Below are 23,597 nucleotides of genomic sequence, written 5' to 3' on the forward strand. Positions count from 1 at the left end.
TACAAGGGACCATACAAGGTGAAAATGTTTATGGACTTAACTAAAATTTACGGGATCTCAACATTCTGCTGAATGTACGGGCTGGCCTTGGACACTGAAATATATGACACACAATGTGGTTCCAGTACTACAGGTCAGAAAGGGTGGGCCTTTCTGTTGCAGCATCGGAAACTCTGTTACGCACTTGCCTATACATACGATCTGACAGAGCAGCTCTACAGACATTATGATGACACGAAATTCATTGTTATCTAAAAACTGTGAAAAGAAACTGTGCTGCCTACCCGATTTATGAGGCACGTGCACAACACACATTGCTTAATGTGTGTGAACATAGCCTGCAAGAGGCGTGTAGCGATTGCTCCGCAGTAATGGAGCCGCGGACTCTAACTTTGAACATGCCATTTGTTGCGGCATGGACTTGGAAAAACTTTCAGAATATGTAAATTAAACTGTAAAATAAGAGGGGGCTGGCACATACAGGGCTCACATTAAAATAAGTTTGATCATCAATAACAGTATTTTAAACCCTGCCAAGGCCAAAATACAATATAAGTTATAACTGAAAACAAATTTTAATATGTTATGATTGAATGTAGAAAGGGCACCACTGCTGTACACTGTTGTTCAGTGATCGTGGACCATGCCAATACACAGCAGAGGGCCAGTTGTATTGGGACTATTGCTGGTTTACCTAGATGGGTGTACGTTTTACTTTTCTCCGTTTATTTTTATGAATTAATTTGCCTAAGTAGTTTATGGCAAAGATTAAAATGTGGTATGCCCACAGCAATCAAGCCTGTTGAGACAGTGAGAAAAAATTAAGAACATCAATTTTCTTATGTTTGTAAATTTCCTAGTGGATGTTTCATCGATCTTGTACTGTCTGTATTTTCCTGTCCATGATAAAGAAAGGATGTGATTTCCTGTTTAGTTCACTGATAGTGTGAATTGTATTAATTCTTGTGATGTCAATGTTGCTTATTAGTTCCTTATTTCACTTTATTTATCTGTATCACTGGTACCTGTAATACTTTGGAGGAGCAAGAATTTTAAGCAGAATATGCTGGATGCCCTAACATTGTCTTTAAAGAAGAAGGTCCAACAACTATAAATAATACAATCTTATGTTACAGATTTTTTGTGCATATGAACATTCATAAGCCTGCCTGACTGGAGTATGCATTGCTGTGCATTAATTAACTGGACACATGCTAACGAGCAAACTTACTATTGTTGCACCTCTTCTCCAGCACCAGAAAATTTCCATTGTAATTACCATTCTGAAAATTAATTAAGCAGTAGATTGTACACATACAAACCTATGTAAAAAAAAAAAAAAAAAAAAAAAAAAAAAAAAAAAAAAAGAGAGAGAGAAGAAGAAGAAGAAGAAGAAGAAGAAGAAGAAGAGAAGCAGTAAATCAAATTCTTTAAGTTCAAATTCTAGCTAATGGCAAACTAGTCTTCTTTGACATCAACAAGCTATACACAAATATACCTGTAGTGGAAACTAAACAGTAGAAAGTCTATGAGGTATAACAACAATATGACAATGTGGGGTGGACAGATCGCTACTCACCTCGTAGAGGAAGTGTTTTCACAGACAGACACAATCAAAGGAATGGTAGAAATATTTCAGCTTTCAGACAAAGACCTTCAGAAGTAGGAAACACTCACACAACTCACATAACATGTCTGCTGTCTCCAGGCGCTAAGGCCTGACTGAAATATTTTTAGAATTCTTGCTCATTATGAATTTCTACAGCTCAACACCTCCAATGTGTAGCGAGTAACTCTATCCTTTCCACATTTGGGTTGTACGAACTATCAATATTATACAAGCTGACGTGCTTAAAATTATGAAGAAATACTATGGCTGATCCTCTTATAATTATTTTGCATTTTAGGATAGCAAATACACACAGTCACATTGTTTACTGATGGGTAGTTGCATGGCAGGTAACCTCCCGGGTATTTTTATTGATCATATTGAACGAAAATTTTTCCAGAAGTTCAAACAAACAGCTGACAAGTGATGTACTAAAAATGTTACATAGACAACTAACTGATTTTGGTGGTGGTTTACAGACAATGAGAACACATTGTTGCTCCAAGTGAACAGCATGCACCATAAGATAAAATTCATTTTGGATCTAGAGAAGGAACAAAGTATAAGCTTACTTTACATCAAGATGATAAATAATGAGCACAGGCAGTAACTCGAAATGTTTTGAAAATCTACAGTAGACGTTATTGTTCACAATTTACCTGGCCATCGTGTGATGCATATAAAAGTCAATTTTTTATTCTATGGTAAGCATAGTAATAAATGTTCTTCTAGAACAAAAGGAATTTGATGAACTTTAGATACTTAAATACACCATGAAGACTAATGTGATACAAATGTTGAATAATAATAAATGTCAAGGAAAGAAAGGGAAAACAGATGATACGTTAACACTATTAAAGAAATCAAAGATGGGAAAGCCTAAGAACAGTGTTTTACTTTTTTTTGTAACATCTTATGTACGGTCATTAGAGTATTCCATAGCATGAAGGTGAAAGTAGGTTTCTGTACAGAGAACTGTTGGAGAAATAGATTGCAGCACAACACTTAAATACATAAAAATAAACTTTCTTGTTTTAAACCTATAAACGTGCAGCAAGTTTTACGTATGTTGGATGGGCAGAATGCTTAGCAACAGTCTTAGGGAAAGCACAGCTGCAAGCAACAGTAAAAACTCATTTTTTAGCATGTACACAAGCATGAAACATGAAACACATAATGAAATACGGATCCTTTGTAAACTGAATAAAGGGAAAGTTATATAAATTATTAAGTAGAGTGAAATATATAACAGTTTTCATAAATGCCCTTCAAGTAGCTGTAACAAACAAACTTGTGGATATGGTGCAGGAGATCTGTCAGTGCGATAGGTTTGGAGGGTAGCACCTGTGTATGAAAGCCTTAGACTTTTGACATAATGGACAAGGGATTGCTGGTATTGTTGATGCACCACACATTAAGAGTGGAAAGGATGTCAGCTATCAAACTGGAAGCATTCTTGATGGTTGGTGGTCTTTATACTAGTGATGGTTTGTATGGAGCCATTGGAGAGGTGGAAAGTGGTATGCAGAGCTGAAGACACCCATGTGAAATTGATAAAAGAGCTGGTTTCAAAATTTTGACAGAGTGATAATAATGGTCTGCCCTTGCTCTAGACCTTGAAGATATCATCAATTAACCTGAGCAGGCAAATGAATGACCCATAAACACCTTGGCATGTGAGGGCATGTGTGGGTGCCCATCCCTGCACCATGAATTTGCTCGTGTTATCTCTAAGGAGATGTAGCTGAGAGCAGGGATATAGTTGGTCATGTGTGTACAGAATGATAAAGTGGGTTTGGAGTCAGCTGAATTTTGGGAGAAGTAGAACTGAATGGTAGGAAGACCTTGGGCATGGGGGATGCTGGAATACATGGAGTTGGCGTAAAAATTGACAATCATAATGATATTTATTAAAGTCAATGTTTATATCCTGTTTGGAACTTTTTTTCCATTTAAGTGTGCAAGATTGTGAACACCTTTTACAACTTCTGGATAGAAATCCAAAAATGATGACAAAAATATACCATGCATTAATTTCACTAGGTACATCATACCCAATAGAATAATTAGTAATATGTTTTAGTTGCACTGGGAATTTGAGTTCTCAGAAAGAAATAAGATTAGACAGTAGATGTGACATATTTCTGAGAGAGAGAGAGAGAGAGAGAGAGAGAGAGAGAGAGAGAGAGAGAGAGAGAGAGAGAGAGGTGCTCATTTCCTCATGAAAAAAAGGGAATCTCTAAGAACAAAATTGCAAAATATAACAAGAACTAATAAAACACTGTATATCCATTTGAATTCATTATGTATTTTTTTGGCTTTACATTTTCTACTGAATTACTACTCTAAATTACAATAATAAATAGTTTCAATATAAATATCAACAATGCATAAAGGTTATTATGCATATATATTTCACAGCCTTTTTAAAATAACGGTGCAGGCAACCGTTGCACAAACACAAACAGCAGTTATAATATTAGTTGAAGTCAGAGCACATAATGTCCAGTAACTTTTTTGCAAGAGGTTGTCTGAGGTCCTCAGTTGGAACAACAGATAGACTGACTGCTATATTTTTTTCCGTAAGTAATTTTTCTGCAGTCTCTCTGCCATCCACAATGCTTCCCATTAGAGATGCACAAACGTTGACCCATATTGAGCATGATGTATGCTGCACAGATTGTGGAAGGCAATTAAAGAGATAAAGCACTTTCTGGAAGATTTGCAGAGATGACTGTACATTTTCTGATACTAGGGCTTGACAAGTGTTTTCCTGTGGAAGAGAATGTGTAATTAGTGTTTGTTCTTATTAACACAGATAATAGATCAATTGAGACAAAGTTATATGTATACACAGATACACTTACAGATATACTGTCATCATCATTCTCCCTCTGATAAGATAATATGAAAAAAGAAAAAATCTCTCTCTCTCATATGACTGTGTGTGTGTGTGTGTGTGTGTGTATGTGTGTGTGTGTGTGTGTGTGTCCACTCTACCCTCTCAACAAGGTAACTGAGGTGTTATTGGTGAGCTGTCGATGACATCTTCTCATATCCACATGCAAATAATTACATTGTCTCATTACGGCATTTTGGTGTATTGTTCAATCTGTTGCCAGCTACACGGGAAGGCAAAGAAACTCATCATTGGATCTCTTCTCATAAAATCACTTTCATGTGGGTCTCGGACTACAGAATAATACTCAAGAATTTTGGTGTATTGTTCAATCTGTTGCCAGCTACACGGGAAGGCAAAGAAACTCATCATTGGATCTCTTCTCATAAAATCAATTTCATGTGGGTCTCAGACTACAGAATAATACTCAAGAATCTGTCTTATAAGTCAACTCCTGCTTCTTGCACTCTTAACTGCCGCAATCTGAACAAAAGCAAGTGATGTTGGTGCTTGAATACAAACACAGATTAAACATTGAAAAATTCTTTTAATATAATGATAATTCTGTATTTTTTGACATATGTGGCTCACATCTCATTACAATTTATTTGGTGTGTGTGTGTGTGTGTGTGTGTGTGTGTGTGTGTGTGTGTGTGTGTGTGTGTGTTAGGTGGGGTGGTGGGTGGGTGTTAGGAGAGAGGAGGGCAAAGGTAGAAGTGGAAGAGAGGGAGGCGGGAGGCAGTTGAATATGATGTTGTACTTGAAGGAGTCTGGGTCGATTGTTGAAATATTGTGCATGAAACGGAAACAACTACTCTGCTGAACACTCTGAAGCACACCATTAATAATCGCGGTGAGAAAACCTGAGCAATCAGATCTTTGTACGTAGCTTCTCGTATGTTTATGTTTTTGTACCACATGTCGATAAGCACAATGCCAACATACAAAATGAAGTGTCAGCTACAAAATTTATGCTTTTACAGTATAAGTGAAATTTACTGAAAGTCTGTGCAACCGATAACAAGAGCAGTTAAGTATTGTTTTCACAAATGTTTATTTTAGTCGTGATTGTTTCATAATAAAACTAAACTTCATTTTTGCAATAGGGCCAGAGTGAACAAACAGATAAAAGTAATGATGAGGTATTATGTTAAGTACCTGACAGCGGGTTTTCAGGGCTCAAAATGTATCATGCTGTTTACTAAAAATCAAGACAGTGACTGATGACACATGCTTTTCCTTTATAATTTACAGCTCTTCAGTTTTAAGCCAAAATAAATAGCACTTGAACAAAATTTACTCTCACCATTTTCTTTGAAAAATGAAGAAACAGTCTTATGAAAAAGTCACATATTTATGATGAAATTACTTAAATGAAAACCTCAGAGCTTTATGGTCATACAATTAGCTAAGAAAATAAATGATGGGGTATCATTTACAATAGATGTAATTCATAAAGTTTTGTTTGAGAGTAACAGAAATAAATAGTTACAATTTTGGGACGATAAAGTAATGTTTCTGATCCAAAATTAGGTGCTCTGGCAGTAAAAGGCTTCTACATCATAGCATAAAACAGGGACATAATGGATGTATTTCTAAAATTTTGACTGAGAATGAATACCAAGTAGAAGTATAGGGATTTTTACCAAGTTTCCTTGCACGATGTGTGTTCAATTTGCAATATATCTCATTTTTCCATGAGGAGTTGAGCATTTTGGGCAGTAAGAAATTATGTTATTTTTCTCGTATAATGTGTAAAGATATACAAAAATATAAAGTTAAAAGCCTGTAATGGGACACCCTCCTCTAACAGTACCCCCCCTTTTTTTTTTTTTACAGAAATAACCAATACCATGTATACTATCGATTCATGTATAGGTGAACATTATATATATCAGCTGTTTAACTGAATGAATTTCATATGATTTTGAATACGAAGATTATATTTCAGGCTAAAATGTATAAAAAGAAATTTATTTGTTACAATTGCTATTTACCAATAGTTAAAATTATTCTTGTTTTAAAAATATTTGAAACTACGAAATTTCTGGCATTCTTAAAATTCATATTATTAATTCCTCAGTATAACACTAATTATTAAATTTATTTCTGGAATTCATTTATAAAATAATGTTATATCTTGGTGATGATTCTTCTTTTTACAAGAAAGTTTGTACACTTTTTTGCTTTGTAAACTCTTTGGAATATTGTGAGTACAGCAGAATGTAATATCGTGACAAAGAATAAAATTCAAGAAATATACAGGCAAATCTTCATCAGTTATTTAGTCATCAGAAACCTGCAATGTTAAATCAAAATTTCAGCTGCAAGAATGTGGAGCCTACAAAAACAAGAGGAGAAAATGAAGATAAGTAAGAAGCTTTTCTCTTGTATATCTTACGCCTCTCGAAGTTTTTTGAAACTAATGAAGACTCTAACAGAATTTTAATGGTGATATGTGGGAGGGTAAATTTACAAGCCTTTCTAACTTAGTTTTGGATGCCAACAATTTGCTGCTGCTGCAGAGATTGTTGATGTTGCCCAGATGTAATCAAACAGACAATCAGTGCTTTCAAATATTACTATAGATCACATGCAAGTAAAAATGAATTTTTTTCTGGTTAGTCTTCACTTATATCAACATATCTCTGTCCTCTTATTCTATAAATATGAGGTCCCAACAATGTTTCTCATTACAATAGCATTCTAGCACTATACTAAAATTGTTTGCTAACTTGAAGAGCCCATCCTTCATATACATTTGTAACGAAGTACCAAATAAGGACTTACAGAAATATTTCCTGATTGACTTAAAAATGTAGTAGCACCACCCACATATAAAAATAATGAAAGGAAATCACCTCTAATTAAGGGTCAAGGTTGGAAGAAAGCACAGATCACTCCTGTCTACAAGAAGGGTAGCAGGAGAGATCCAAAAAAACTACTGACCAATATCTTCACCACTCATTTCTTGTAGAATCTTGGAACGTATTCTGAGCTCAAACATAATGATGTATCTCATATAGAATGCCCTCTTCCATGCCACGTAGCATGAATATCGAAAACATAGATCACATGAAACCCAAGTTGCCCTTTTCTCAAATGACATCCTGAAAGCCACGGATCAAGGCAGTCAGGTAGACGCAGCATTTCTTGATTTCCAAAAAGCATTTCACTCTGTACCACTTGTACTCTTTATTATCAAAAGTACGATCATAAGGGGTATTGGATGACATGAGTGACTGGACTGAGGATTTCTTGATAGGGAGGATGTAGCATGTTATTTTTGATGGAGAGTCATTGTCAGGTGTAGAAGTAACTTCAGATGTAGCCCATAGAAGTATGTTGAGTCCCTTGCCCTTCATGTTGTGTATTAATGTTCTTGTGGACAGAGTTAATAGTAACTTCAGACTTTTGCAGGTGATGCAGTTATCTAGAATGAACTTCAGTCTGAACGAAGCTGTACAAATATTTAGTCAGTCCTTGATAAGACTTCAAAGTGGTGCAATGATTGCCAGTTTGCTTTAAATGTTCAAAAATCTAAAATTGTGCACTTCGCAAAATAGAGAAAATAGTATCTACAGACTCATAAAATACTTGGATGAAACACTTAATAGATACATGAAGTGGAAAGATCATCCAGGCTCAGTCGTGGGTAAAGCAGGTAGCACACTTCAGGTTATTGGTAATATACTAGGGAAATGCATTCATTCTATGAAGGATATTGTTTAAAAAATCACTTGTCCAACCCATCCTAAAATATTGCTAAGGTGTGTGGGACCTGTACCAAATAGGATGGGTAGAGGATGTTGAAAGTATAGAGAGAAGAGTAGCATGAATGGTAACAGTTTATTTGACCCATGGGAGTGTGTCACTGAGATGTTGAAAGAACTGAATTGGCACACTCTTGAAGATAGATGGAAACTACCCGGTGAAAGTCTCTAACAAAGTTTCAAGGACCAGTTTTAAATAATGTCTCTAGGAATATATAAGGACCTCCAACAGATCGCTCCCATGGGGATCGTGATGATAACATTACATTAATTACAATACAAACTGAGGCATTTAAACAATCTTTTTTCCCACACTCTATACCTGAGTGGAATAAAAAAAGTGCTAATGACCGGTACAGTGCGACATACCCTCCCCTCTGCCATGCACTTCATAGTGGTTTGCAGAGTATAGATTTAGATATACAAGTAGATGTCATACAAACCATTATAAGTAGTCCAAGATTTTGCAGGGAGAAATCTAAGAAAGTTGCAAAATTTTCTATTGCATTTTTCCTTTTGATAACAGCTGTTATAACAACAATTACATCCATAAAAATATGAAATGATTCGATGGCAGCATTTGATTCTGGTTTTAAGATCTGGAACAGCTTCTCAACACAGGCTGATAATAATTTCCATTCCGTAGATGTGAGTTCTGGCAACACCTGAAATACATCAGACACTGATTATCTGACAAAAAATTTGTACCTTTTGATAAATACATTACACTGCCCTTGCATAACTGCACAAAATAGTAAGCAGACAGGAGACACATTCTGAAAGGGATTCTAACTTTTTCCCCTTTACTTATTTGACTCATTAACTACGCAATTAAAAGGAGTATTTACCTCCAAGAGGGGAAACTCCATTTCTGACTACAGGGACACAAGTACATATGCACACTCGGACATGCACAGAGAAGAACAAGAGAATTATGCTAGCTTTTGTAATTTTAGTTCCATTCACTCAACTTTTAATTTTATTAGTCTTCTCATGTAACAAGTGAATTTTACCTTTGATATCATTAACCACATAGATAGACATACTCATTTTTTCATGCAGTTACTTCACCCTAAATTAAAATCATTGGAGTAATCATTCAGATGAAATAAGTTGGACATTAGCCTGTTCAAACTTTTGATCAAATAACAGAACATCATATTTCACTGAACTTATCTGCTGTTTTTATTACTACCTAGCCACTATCTTTATGCGAAATACTGCACAACAGATATGAACAAAAGCAGTAAAACATATCAATGACAACAATATGAGGTAAAAGACGACTACAAAATAAAAACAACTACGAGGTAAAATAGTAGTAGTAGTAGTAATAATAATAATAATAATAAGAAGAAGAAGAAGAAGAAGAAGAAGAAAATATAATTTAACAAAACTAATAAAAAATCTATGCACAAAGTAGCTGCAGGAGAACACGTATGTAAAAAAGGTTTCACTTATGCAAGCTTTTGGAGCCAGTGGCTGCTCCTCCTCCTCCTCCTGGCAGAAGGTTTAAAGGAGAAAGAAGAGGAGTGATAGGAAATGAACTGGAGAGCATTAAGAAAATGAGTTAGCATTCAGAAAAATACACCCAGAACTCCAGGTCAGGAAAGACTTACTGGACAGGAGTTCCTTTCCCTTCACCCCTTTTCTTTCCCCCTCAACTCTTCTGAATGAAGAAGGAGCCACTGGCTCTGAAAACTTGCATAAGTAAAAAACCTTTTCTCCTGCTGCTGCTTGGTAAGTAGATTTTTTACCTATCCAACTTCATTATATTGTATAAAATTGATTATTTTCATTGCTACAATAAAAATGAAAGATGATTAGGACAGTAGTAAAATGAAATGGAAAAAAGAGTCGGACTTCAATGCACTTTCTAACAATGCAAAGCAGTCACAACAGACTCAATCTTTGACTCCACAAAACCAAATGATCTTTCTCAAGAAAAACCAGTAAACCTCTGTTTGTTTAAAGAACTGAACTCCCATGTATAAAACAGCTTCAAACACCTCATTAATTTACAAATGAGTTAATTTTTTAAATATTGGACTGTAAGTATGGAGGCAAGAAAAAGTTCGGGAAATGTGTACCATTATGCTTGAAGTTTTTAGGAAGTCACTAAGTGCTCTCATTTTGAAACAGTGGAATGTGAATGTACTAGAATGTGTTTAATTGTAATGCTCTGAATTTTTAAGTGAAAATTTTTAAAGCTTTATAAATAGAACAAACCTTATTAACATTCTAAATCTTCATTCTTCATGTCTACATATTTGCAGCTCTCTATCACTAGAGCGCTCCAAGTTTTAGTGTACAACATAGCAATGTGTAACGTAACTATGTCTGTGTGTGAGAAACAGCATGCTGTAATCCAGTTTTGAATTCAAAGTTTCTGTCCTCACAAGAAGCATGCTCTCCTTCAGTATGACAGTGCCAGACCACACATGAGCACTGCAACATCTGCAACAACCTGTCATCTTGGGTTCATTGTCACGAATCATCCTCGACAGAGTCCTGACTTGGCCTCATCGAATTTTCATGTGTTTCAAACATTTAATGAACACTTTTGAGGATTTCACTTTCAAAATGGTGAAGCAGTGCAAGCAGGGGTGAGGTTATGGTTCAGTCGAGAAAGTCGAACATCCTACAGTGACAGTATCAACAAACTGGTCTCACCTTGGGAGAGATGTATTTTTCACTAGGGTGGCTGTTGAGATGTAAATATGCGGATGGGTGGCACTGCGGGGCTCAATTATCAGAGAGATGCCCATCCTCCAAGCTCTGCTCCCTACTTATGACAGTGCTGTCTTTAAATCTTCTTGTAAAATTCATTCATTGGTAGAGTTTGATATCACTGATCTTGGCTATATGCACATTTTTCAATGGTCTCCTCGAACTCTGTAGTGAAATCTGCCAGACCTTAATCATGTGTCTGATGGACCGCAGTTTATTGAATTGGGTACTATCTTACCATTTGTCTTCCTGTTTCGCCAGGTTGCAGTGTCTAATGTGTGCCCTTAAGTCTAGTTTGAGTATTTCCATCCTCACTACTTCTCTGGCTAATTTGTCCACCAGATCATTACCTAGAATCCCAATGTAACTCAATATTCACATACATACAATGGATATCAATTTACTGTTGAAAGCATACAGTTTGTCATGGGTAACAGAGACCAATGGATGTTTTGGATAGTACTTGACTACTGATGAAGTCTTCTCACATTATCAACTGAGTCATGGCGTAATTCTGTGGCAACATTTCAACAAGTTTCGTACTTGTCATATTCAGGCAAAATGTAGGGTTTGTGTCCTGTCCGGTTCGTTATAGCCGCTGGACTGCAGACTCTTGTGCCTCGTCTGTGTTGGCAGTGCCAACTGCGTGCCTCCGGAAGGGGTGTCATCATGCGTGGTGGGGGAGAAGTCAGGACTGGTGGTGGTGGTGGTGGTGGTGGTGGCGGTGACTCCCTGTGTGCTGACGTGTGCGATTGTCGCTTCCTGGTGAGGCCTGTCCATTCTGTCCACTGCCTTTGCCAGTTTCGCATTGGAGTGTTCTTGTGGTGTTTTTGTTATCACTGCATCCCATGTGGTGCTAAGTCAGATACAACTTATTGGTTTACTGGTTGACAAGGTTATTGTGAACTCATATCTCCATGATAACCTTGTCAACTGAGAGAGTGGTAACCAACTCAGCACAGCATGGGATGCAGTGATAATAAAAATATGAAAAGAACACTCCGATGCGAAACCTGCAAAGAAAGCGGACAGAATGGGTATGCGTCACCAGGATGCGACACCAGCAACTGCGCCAGCGCAGGGAGCCCCCACTGCCACTGGCCATGACTCCCCCACCACCACGTGCCACAACACTCCTTCTGGAGGCACATGATTGGTGCTGCCGATGAAGATGAGGCAGAGGAGCATGAGCTCCAGAGGCTACAAAGAACCAGACAGGACACGAACCCAATACTACACCTGCAGATGACAAGTAGGAAACGTGTTGAAACATTGCCGCAGATTGACGCCTTGACTCAACTAATAACCAGAGATGATTTCAATGAGATTTGCAGAGAAAGTCTAAATTCGCATACAGCACTTGTCTACTGTTTGCAAAACACTCAAGGAGTCACTAAAATGAAATTCTGTCATGGAGAAAACATTATGTTTTGTAGTGCTTGATGTATGGCTATTAACTATGCAGTATAAATACTGGACTTTTTTGTTAAAGAATGTTGTTCCTGATTCAGGTTATGTACATATGCATAGCAGACTTTTCTATTATCTTTGGAGCCATATGTGTAAAGGAGATTAAAATGTGGATACTGATGGATGACTGAATGAAGTGCACAGTTGTAAAAATTGGGAGTTGTATCCTCTTTTATGTCACACCTTATGTGCCTCCTTACTACTGTTTGGGGAACATACTTTGGAGGTGTTTGCGATTGAGAATATTGCATACAGGTAATCTGAGACAGCTGAAGTTCACTTTGGAGTTGGTTGTCCTGCTCTAAGGCACTTCATGAGTAACGGATTGTTGGATTGTAAGAAAAAAGGATCCTGGGGGTGGTTTGGCATTTGATTAATTGTGATTGTATAGTTAAATAAATTTTGTTGGCATTGTATTTTCAGTCGTTGTACTCCTGCGTCTGCGAGAATGCTATCAAGTGGACTCATTCAAAAAGCTCCAGTTGTCAAATGGACCCACTGTGTTGGATAGGGTCTAATATTTCTAGAATGGACAGTGCTTCTGATCCACAAACAATGCTTCCACAAATGGGATAAAATAAGTGCTTTATAAAATGTTAATGAAACTTTTCAATCCACACCCGAAGAGCTGTTAGCGTGGAAATGGAGACTGGTTGGTTTAGTTGGGGGCACAGGACCACACAGCAAGGTCTTCAGTCCCATTGGATTAGGGAAGGAAGTTGGCTGTGCCCTTTCAAAGGAACCATCCTGGCATTTATCTGAAGCAATTTAGGGAAATCAAGGAAAATGTAAATCAGGATGGCTGGATATGGGTTTTAACAGCCATCGGAAATAGAAAGTACTGAGTATCTTTGTGAAGGAGGTCCTGATTTGGCATATAGGTGGTAATCATGTACATATATTATCAAAAAGTCTTAAAACATGGTACTGGTCTACTACTTCCAGTTGTTGGGTTTTGAGGTGTAGTTCTGGATAAGGATGGGCAGTCCATATTCTACAAAAGCACATGATGCACTCCACATCGGTTTGCAGGGTATAGCTGAGGATGCAGATTGGTAGGTGAGAAAAAGTATCCATGGTTTTGTGCCCATTTTAATGCCTGCTGTATAGGTGTCTGTAGTTTGTGTTCTGCTGTACACAATGATATGGAGCTACTTATGTTGGTGCACTTGTGTCCCACTGAGTCTACTACGCCATTTATTATACTTAAAACTGATCCTCGGAGGACTCCATTTTCTTGCATGTATCAGGTACTGAGGGTTGAACCAACCCTGACTGTAAACAGTCAAAGAGAGAAAAACAATTTTGGGCCAAGGCTAGAGACATTACCAAAACAGCTAAGTTTATAAACTGTTTATGTGCTACACTGGTTAAAGTATATAATGTACGCAAAATGATTCTACCCAAACCCCTTTGCTGAGGCAATTGTGGTGGACCTTGGACCATAGATCACAGGGGTGAGTGTCAAGCAACAGAGATGTGTGTGGGCAAATAGCTGTGCAACTGTTGGGTAACTGACAGCCCAGATGAACCAAGGGGCTATCTACAGTGTCTCCTCAATGACACTTCAGAGAACGTCACTGTGTATGGACCTCTGCAGCAGGCACCTGGTTCATTAACCAATGCTGAGTACTGTTCATCAGCAACAAAGTCTGGAATTTCCATGATAGTACTGCAACTGAATGTTTACTGAGTGGTGACAGGTTGCCTTTTCAGATGAGTCACCTTTTATGCTCCATCAGACTGAAAGAAAACATCCTGCAACCATCATCAGAAGGGTTCGGGCAGGAGAAGAGGACTTTATGGTCTGGAGACTGTTTCCATAGCATTCCCAGGGTGATCGTGGAATCCTAGATGGCACAATGGATCAATACATGTATGCATTTATCCTTAGGGACCACATCCACCCCTATATGTAGTTTGTTTTCCCTCTGCATGATGGCATCTATCAGCAGGACAATACAATGTGTGCGCTTCGAGGAGCAGCAAGATGAGTTTACTATACTCCCTTGGCAACCAAACTCCCTGGATTTAAACCCAATCAAGAATCAATGGGACCATCTTGATTGGGCTATTTGCACCACGATTCCTCAACAAAAAAACCTAGCATATCTGGCCACGGCACTAGAGTCATCATGCTCCACATCTCTGTTGGTACCTTCCAGAACTGCACTGGCTCTTTTTCTGCATGTCTTGCTGTGGTCCGCACTGTGAAAGGTGGTTATTCTGTCTTTTGACTGGTGGTCACATATTGCCACTGCACAGTTTAGAATGTTACAGAACAAATGATAACTCTCTAGCATGCATAACATTGCATATTTATAACAGGTAGCAGAGGGCTGTTAAGTTTACCCCCTACCTATGGAAAAATCAATGTCTCCCCCAGTGTCTGGCAGCACTATGTAAGTAATTGTGGCTATTTTCATTTGTCATACCCTTCTCATCAGTTCAACTAGCAAACTGAAGTGCCATGAGTGAGCAGCACAAGACACTATAAAATTAACAAAGCTCATTTACAGTGATATAAACAAACAAATGGTTGGGATGAGACTTATTTAATAATTGCCAACTCCATGAAGTTAACACCTTGTAATAAATTATGATTTATCCACTAAATAAGATCCTTATAAATAAACCAAATATTGAACTAACACAGTTCATTTAATGCTATAACTGCATTGCATAACTAAAATTCGAAGTTCCATCTGGCTAAATCACATTGTAACAAACACCAGTACATAACTACCTGAAATTCAAGAGTTTCATACAATGTTGAAATGTCAGTACTTTACTTGTATTCCAACTGAGTCAGGCCCACATGCCCACACAGTAGATTTCCACAAAATTATGGGTGTCAGAAGCTCTCCTCAAAAATTTTGGTATGCCCCTAGGAAGTAGGGCCCTTATGCTGCACAGAAAGCAAATTCGAAACCTGCAACTCACTAACACATCTTCTACTTCGCAATTTGCTGAAAACAGTAGTGTTCAGCACAAAGGATTTTCAGAAAAGTCGTGACTATTGTGAGCACTTTCTATGAATCTCATCACATCCTGGCAGTGATGATTACCTAGCCAGTCAGAAAGAAAGACAATTTTTTTTTCTGTTGCCTCAAATTCTCTGACCAAAGACGTGTAAAACAGAGGGGTCAACATGAGCTGTCCGCTAATATTTATCTGCTAACGGCAACTCCTCTATAGTCCAACAGTTGTGTTTTCTTTGAAGTGCAACAGGGTCAATCATTCAAATATTACAATAATAAGTACATACATACATTTACAGATATGTATTACCACAATGATTATTTTGGCATCATATACAATATCCTACTTTTAATAAATTTACATGGCAACTTGTTTTCTCAGTTTTATTATTACACTCACTAATCTTAAATTACAATCAATATTGCCAATTGCAATTTTATAAAAGGTCAGATTTAACTGTAATAATCATCTTTGATCTCAATGGTATTGAAGTTATAGGATATATAGTATTACCCCACACTGTTCACTCACTGCATGTACATTGCATCAATCAATTAAAGAACAGGCAGTTTGAGAGTTTAATCAACTTTGCACCATTGTAGAGAATAGTAGAGTTGGTACAGGGTGTTTCTAAAATGACCGGTATATTTGAAACGGCAATACAAACTAAACAAGCAGCGATAGAAATACACCGTTTGTTGCAATATGCTTGAGACAACAGTACATTTTCAGGCAGACAAATTTTCAAAATTACAGTAGTTACAATTGTCAACAACAGATGGCGCTGCAGTCTGGGAAACTCTATAGTACGATATTTTCCACATATCCACCATGCGTAGCAATAATATGGCGTAGTCTCTGAATGAAATTACCCGAAACCTTTGACAACGTGTCTGGCAGAATGGCTTCACATGCAGATGAGATGTACTGCTTCAGCTGTTCAATTGTTTCGGGATTCTGGTGGTACACCTGGTCTTTCAAGTGTCCCCACAGAAAGAAGTCGCAGGGGTTCATGTTTGGCGAATAGGGAGGCCAATCCACGCCACCTCCTGTATGTTTCGGATAGCCCAAAGCAATCACACGATCATCGAAATATTCATTCAGGAAATTAAAGACGTCGGCCGTGCGATGTGGCCGGGCACCATCTTGCATACACCACGAGGTGTTCGCAGTGTCGTCTACGGCAGTTTGTACCGCCACAAATTCACAAAGAATGTCCAGATAGCGTGATGCAGTAATCGTTTCGGATCTGAAAAATGGGCCAATGATTCCTTTGGAAGAAATGGCGGCCCAGACCAGTACTTTTGGAGGATGCAAGGACGATGGGACTGCAACATGGGGCTTTTCGGTTCCCCATATGCGCCAGTTCTGTTTATTGACGAAGCCGTCCAGGTAAAAATAAGCTTCGTCAGTAAACCAAATGCTGCCCACATGCATATCGCCGTCATCAATCCTGTGCACTATATCGTTTGCGAATGTCTACCGTGCAGCAATGGTAGTGGCGCTGAGGGGTTGCCGCGTTTGAATTTTTTATGGATAGAGGTGTAAACTCTGGCGCATGAGACGATACGTGGACGTTGGCGTTATTTGGACCGCAGGTGCAACACGGCGAACGGAAACCCGAGGCCGCTGTTAGATCACCTGCTGCACTAGTTGCGCGTTGCCCTCTGTGGTTGCCGTACGCGGTCGCCCTACCTTTCCAGCACGTTCATCCATCACGTTCCCAGTCCGTTGAAATTTTTCAAACAGATCTTTTATTGTATCGCTTTTCGGTCCTTTGGTTACATTAAACCTCCATTGAAAACTTCGTCTTGTTGCAACAACACTGTGTTCTAGGCGGTGGAATTCCAACAACAGAAAAATCCTCTGTTCTAAGGAATAAACCATGTTGTCCACAGCACACTTGCATGTTGTGAACAGCACACGCTTACAGCAGAAAGACGACGTACAGAATGGCGCACCCACAGACTGCGTTGTCTTCTGTATCTTTCACATCACTTGCAGCGCCATCTGTTGTTGAAAATTGTAACTACTGTAATTTCGAAAGTTTGTCCGCCTGAAAATGTACTGTTATCCCAAGCATATTGCAACAAACGGTGTATTTCTATCGCTGCTCGTTTAGTTTTTATTGCCATTTCAAATATATCGGTCATTTTTGAAACACCCTGTAGTTTTTCTTTGTAAAAATTAACTGCTAGCTTTAAGGTAGTACTTTTTTGTTGAAAGAAAACTGCTGTGCATAACCAATTGTGTAAAGGAAGTAAAAGTAAACCTACATTCTTAGTGCAGTTTAGTAGATCATACTGTGCCCCCCATAGTGAGTGGGAAAATGTGCTTTGTGTACACTGTTCAGCCCATGAGCATGCCTCAAGAGTCTTTGCATGGCAAGAAAGGTTGTCAAACCAAACTAATTTCTTGAGGAAATGGCGTACAGCACATCAATGTCATTTGAACATTAAACAGCTCCTGTCAGGAGAGACAAAGCATTCACAATCTGCCTTTTAGAAGAGCACTCATATCGCCAGGTTCCAATGCCGATCTTAGGTGTACAGCCCCACAGGTTCAGCAGGCATGTGTGTCAATCATTTTTTGGGTCAGTATAATATGAGGGTAGTTTGATAAGTCTGGTACATTTCCATGAAAGAATGGAAGATTTTTGTTGTACCATCATGACTGGGAAGCTTGATTATTCCAAAGATTGTATAAAATTTCAACAGTATATACCATACAGTTCATTGTTGACAGCCATCTGACTTTCAGTGTGTTGACTGCTACTGAAAATGGAAAAAACCAAGTTTCATGCCATTATTAAACATTTTAATTTGAAGGGTTGGAATGCCACATAAATCAAAACAGAATTGGATTAAGTTAATGTGGACTCTGCACCTTCACTGAAGCCTTTTTCTTTTGGATTAAACATTGACTTTCAAACACCTAAGACAAAGCAGAGTCTGGCTGTCCAGCTGAGATCACCACAAAGGGCAGCACTGACAAAATCCACGCCTTGGTAATGCAAGATTGCTGAGTAAAAATTTGTGAGATTGCTGGAACTCTAGGCATCTCAGTCAGTTGGTAAGCTGATGGCCACTGTTTTCTGGGATTCCAAAGGAATAATCCTCACGTGGAGAAAGGCAGGAACATAATTGGATTCTATTCTGCTTCAACGTTGGATCATGTGAAACTTGCACTGACTGACCAAGGTTGGCATACAAAAAAGTGCTCTTTCACGAAAATAATGCATCATGCCACACATCAGTGAGAGTAATGGCGAACGTGTCCCCATCCACCCTATTCACCAGACTTATCCTCTAATAATTGTCTCCATTTCCTAACTTGAAACTTTGGCTTGCTGGGAAGACATCTGCATCAAGTGAGGAAGTGATAGTTGCAACCCCCAAAAGAGATTATTTCAAAACATTTTTTCTTCTTTTTTACCATACTTACACATATCAGACACTTCTCAACACTGCTGAGGGTAATTTTGAGGCTGTGAAGTGTCAAGACAGAAATCTCCAGCCTATTTTCCAGTTCTATAGTCAATATTTTGCTGATTTGTCCTTTTTTCAAGATGACAATACACAAACACCATGCACTTACTTCATGAACACTTTCCTCCACATGCTGGAATCGATGGAACGAAGTGGCCTGTGGCATATGCTGATGTAAGCCCAATTCACTATGCTCTACACTAGTTCAAACTGGCAGGGAACCTCCTCAAACAGTAGCAGAGTTCAAGAGGGCCATTGTTGAAGAGTGAAACACATTGAACATGTATTGACCACCAACTAGACAGCATGTCAAGGAGGATCCAAGCATGTTAAATTTTCTGCAGTAAAGAAACTAAAGGAACACATTACTCACTGTTACCCAGCAGCAGATGTTGAGTTCACAGATGTGCACTTTCGAACAGACTGACTATCGTTTTGTTTTTATTTCACACTAAAGCTATATTTTTTTTCCATTTTTCATTTATTTTATTTTATTTTTTTAGTTCCATAAGGCTTATGATTTCACTCCTTTCTCCCCTTGAATCTAAGCCCACACACATTCACATACATGCAGATGATGAATGGCAGGTTGCGAATATTCTCCAAGCAGCCAAACATAACCGTTTTCAGTAAATAATCAGTTCAGTTGGACCAGGGGACTCCGACCATTCCATGTGAACACTGCCTACACCATTATGGAGCCATCACCAGCTTGCACAGTACCTCATTCACAATGGCTTCCTGGTGTCTGCACTAGACTCTAACCCTACCATTAGCTCTTACCAACTGAACTCTAGGGTCCAACTGATAGGATCACGATCCCAGAAGAGGCACTGCAGGCGATGTTGTGCCATTAGCAAAGGCTCTCGCATCAATCATCTGCTGCCATTGCCCATTGCACCGACAGCTCATTGTAAACGCTGCTGCTCTCCATCATTAAGTGAAGGCTATTGGTCACTGTGTTGTCCATGGTGAGAAGTAATACCTGAAATTTGGTATTCTCAGCACCTCTTGACACTGTGGATCTGAATACTGAATTCTCTAATTATTTCCAAAATGGAATGTCCCATACGTCTAGCTCCTACCACCATTCCGCATTCAAAGCCTGTTAATTCTCATCGTGTGGCGTTAATCACATCTGAAACCTTTCACATGAATCACTTGAGTACAAATGACAGCTACACCAATGCACTGCCCTTATATATACATAATCCTACCATCACCTGTATATGTGCATACTGCTATTCCATGACTTTTGTCACCTCAGTGTAAAAATGAATTACAGCTGAACTGAGATTTACACAACCACAATACAGGACAGAAAAATAATATTCATAGAGACTTAGCCTCCTTGCCTACAATTCAGAGCGGTATGTATTCTGGTGCAAATGTCTTCAGCAAGTTTCCATTGATACAGAGCAACAAATTGAGAAACTCTATAAATTTTGAATAAGAGTAAAAAATTATATTATTAGCTACTCATTTTACAAATGATCACATTATATAGATTCAAGGTTTGCAGATTCCTGTTAGCTGCCTAACAATTAGCAAAGTTCATTGCAAACTGATCTATAGTCTTATGGTACATACATAACTGATTTTCTATGATAGACACTGAAGTGATCAATAATAAACTGAGCTAGCAAGAGTAGACAAACAGCAGCTATTCTATGTAAGTGAGGAAGCAATAATTTTATTCAAAGTGGGGGCACACTGTTTAATTTTGGTTTGTTAAATGTAGCCTGACTATGCACAAATACCTTACAACAATTTAATGACAGTCTAATATTTAACATAGGTGCTAATAGATGTTTCGGTTTGTAGGCGTATTCCTCAACTTTTTACATATTCCCGAAGGTACTCCTTCACAGCAAGGTTCAAATAACGAATGGATGAATGAAAAGTAGTGAATTTATAACATCTATTTATTTATGTATAGAAAATGTAGGTTCTGACAAATTTTACAGCAAACCTTTCCCCTTTTCTCCAAAATATTTTTGAGAAAAGCAAAAGTTCTAAAATTACAGGCAAAGAGTAACTGGAATAAGTATATTGATTTATTCATTACCTGTAGCACTGCCGCTTTGAGTAACATATCTTTTTGTGGGCTTTTTCTGATTATGTCTGCTAATGAACTATGTTCCATCTTTCCATGCATTGCTGCCACAAGAGCTGAACTCAGGTCTCTCTCACAAGCCACAAATTCATCTTCCACCAGCAACTTCTTAAAGTATGGGATATTTATTGGTCTTAATATTGATTTTAGCTTTGGAGAAAGCCAGGTTTTTAAAATTTCTGGAACATCAGTGCAATATATGTTACAATCAATGAAAATATTCACCTGACATTAATGCAATAGTGAAAATATCTCATCAAACATGTCAATAAAAAAGTAACCTATCCATCAAAATCGAACAATGGAAATTCCAGTCTGGAATATCAACCATGAAAGTAAAGGATAGATTGTATTTACCATAAAGATGACACATTAAGTTGCAGACAGGCAAGTAAATGTTAGCTTTTGGCCACAGCCTTCATCAGAAAAAGAAAGTGAAACACACACACATTCATTTATATAAGCAAGCACACATGACCACCATTTCCAGCAGCTTGGACAAGAATGCAACTGCCACATAGAATGGAGGCAGCAACTTGGAGGGGGTGGGGAAGGGGGGGGGAGTAGTGTACAGATGGGGGGAGAGAAGAGCGTTGTCTGGCAGCATGTGTAGAGACTAGACTGCCAACAGGTGCAGCGTTGTGAGATTGTGGGACAGTGAGTGGGAGAGGGAGGCAGGGAGCAGAAAAGAAATGGAGCAGGGAAAGATGAGTGGGAGCACTGGCAGAGGGTGGGAATTGAAAATAGGGAGGAGGTGACATGACAGGGGGGTGGAAACTGTTGGGTGGAGGGTGTGGGGACAGTATGTTACTGAAGGTTGAGGCCGGAATAATTTCAGGAGTGGAGAATGTGTTGTAAGGATAACTCCCATCTGCGCAGTTCGGAAAAGCTGATGGTGCAGGGGAGGATCCAGATGGCTCTGGTAGTGAAGCAGCCATTGAAATCAACCGTTTATGTTCAGCTGCATATTGTGCCACAAGGTGGTCTCCTTCGCTCTTGGCCATAGTTTGACGGTGGCCATTAACCCTGGTGAACAACTGATTTGCAGTCATTCTAATATCTGATCTGCTAGTGAGTGCAGCATACAATCCTCTTACATACTGCAAGTGAATTATTACTGTGACAACATACTAACCATTAGAAATGATATAATAAGATATTAACCTGTCATTCACACTACAGTTTTTTGCCAGAACATACATTTCTACTGTACTGAAGTATGATGAGATTCAAATAGTTAACACATCATTAAAGCTAACCATTCCATTACCCACAACTGAACAATCCTCCTATAACTACTTCTCCACTGTGGAATAATAAGACATGCCATCAGGGAAAGAGCTCTCCCTTAAGGGGGGTTGGGTGTCAAATGGGCCGATTTGGAGCAAGGGAGGCATCACAGGACATTTTAATTTCCACTGACTATACTTTTATAAATAAATTAATAAAACTTTGTCAGCGTGACCAGGAAAGATTCAGGGATTCACACTCATACATGGGAAGTGTCATCATTTTTTCACTTACTATTTGGCTGGATTTGTTGCTATAGGTACACTTTTCTTCATAAGTAAGAGATATTCTTCAATGAATTTTGCACAACATACAAACCATACTTACAACAGTACGAAACTCAAGAAGTTTCCAAATCTATTAAAAACTGTGGTAAAAATTGGGATAATTAACTATAAAATTTGAGGTTTTTCTGAACATGAAGTTTAAAATGTAACAGCTCAGTCATTTTTTAATAAATTAAATAAATTCTAGAGTTTCATGCACCTGTAAGTATGGTTTGTACGCTGTGCAAAATTCATCGAAGAAGCTCTCTTACTTATGAAGAAAAATGTAGCAATAGCAACAAATGCAGCCAACAGTATGTGAAAAAAAAAATGATGAAATTTCACAAGTAAAAAGAAAAAAACAATGTTTATTATGTTTTTGCACTTCCATTGCTATGAATGTTAATCCTGACACCTTCCTGGTCATGCTGACAAAGTTTTATGAATTTCTTTGTAAAAGTGTTGACAGTGGTGCCTCTCCTGCTGCAAGCCAGCCCGTTTGATGTTCTACCACCCTTAAACCGCCAATCGTCTATCAAATATCGTATCAGGATAATCGTCAATTAGTCAACTCAAAATTTTACTTCTATTCAAAATTTTAATAATGGCAGGAATTCTAAAAGCCAGCTTACACATTAGTCTAAATTCAATACCGACATTTTCAATTTGGCCAATTGGAATCAATAATTTAAACAATGGAAAATCCAGGACAGAATAACGACAGTACTATGAAAAGGTAGATTGCTACTTACCATGTAGAGAAGATGCTGAGTTGCAGACAGGCACAACATACAGACTGCTAAACATGTGAGCTGTTGGCCATTTAAGACCTCCTTCTAAATTATACAACACACACACATTCACATAAGCACAGCTCACACACACATGAATATTGTCTTGGTCACTGAGGAAAGGCTGCAAGCAACTGTACATGTTGGGAGAAGCAATCTGCATTGTGGAAGTAAGAAGGAGCC

General features: G+C 38.3%; 1 protein-coding gene across 1 annotated transcript in view; it reads right to left on the bottom strand.

The window, feature by feature from the left end:
• Window positions 1–3,897: 3,897 nt before the first annotated feature.
• LOC126334606 (uncharacterized) overlaps window positions 3,898–23,597 on the bottom strand; it is a 79,128-nt gene continuing 59,428 nt past the window's right edge. Inside the window, exons 6-8 of the mRNA XM_049997009.1 lie at window positions 21,020–21,246; window positions 8,725–8,946; window positions 3,898–4,382 (exon numbers count right to left, since the gene is read on the bottom strand). Of these exons, the coding sequence (XP_049852966.1) occupies window positions 4,089–4,382; window positions 8,725–8,946; window positions 21,020–21,246 (743 nt within the window). The 3' untranslated portion in view covers window positions 3,898–4,088. The remainder of the gene's footprint in view (window positions 4,383–8,724; window positions 8,947–21,019; window positions 21,247–23,597) is intronic.

This window comes from Schistocerca gregaria, chromosome 2 (genome assembly GCF_023897955.1).
Source record: "Schistocerca gregaria isolate iqSchGreg1 chromosome 2, iqSchGreg1.2, whole genome shotgun sequence".
NCBI classification, from domain to species: Eukaryota; Metazoa; Arthropoda; class Insecta; order Orthoptera; family Acrididae; genus Schistocerca; species Schistocerca gregaria.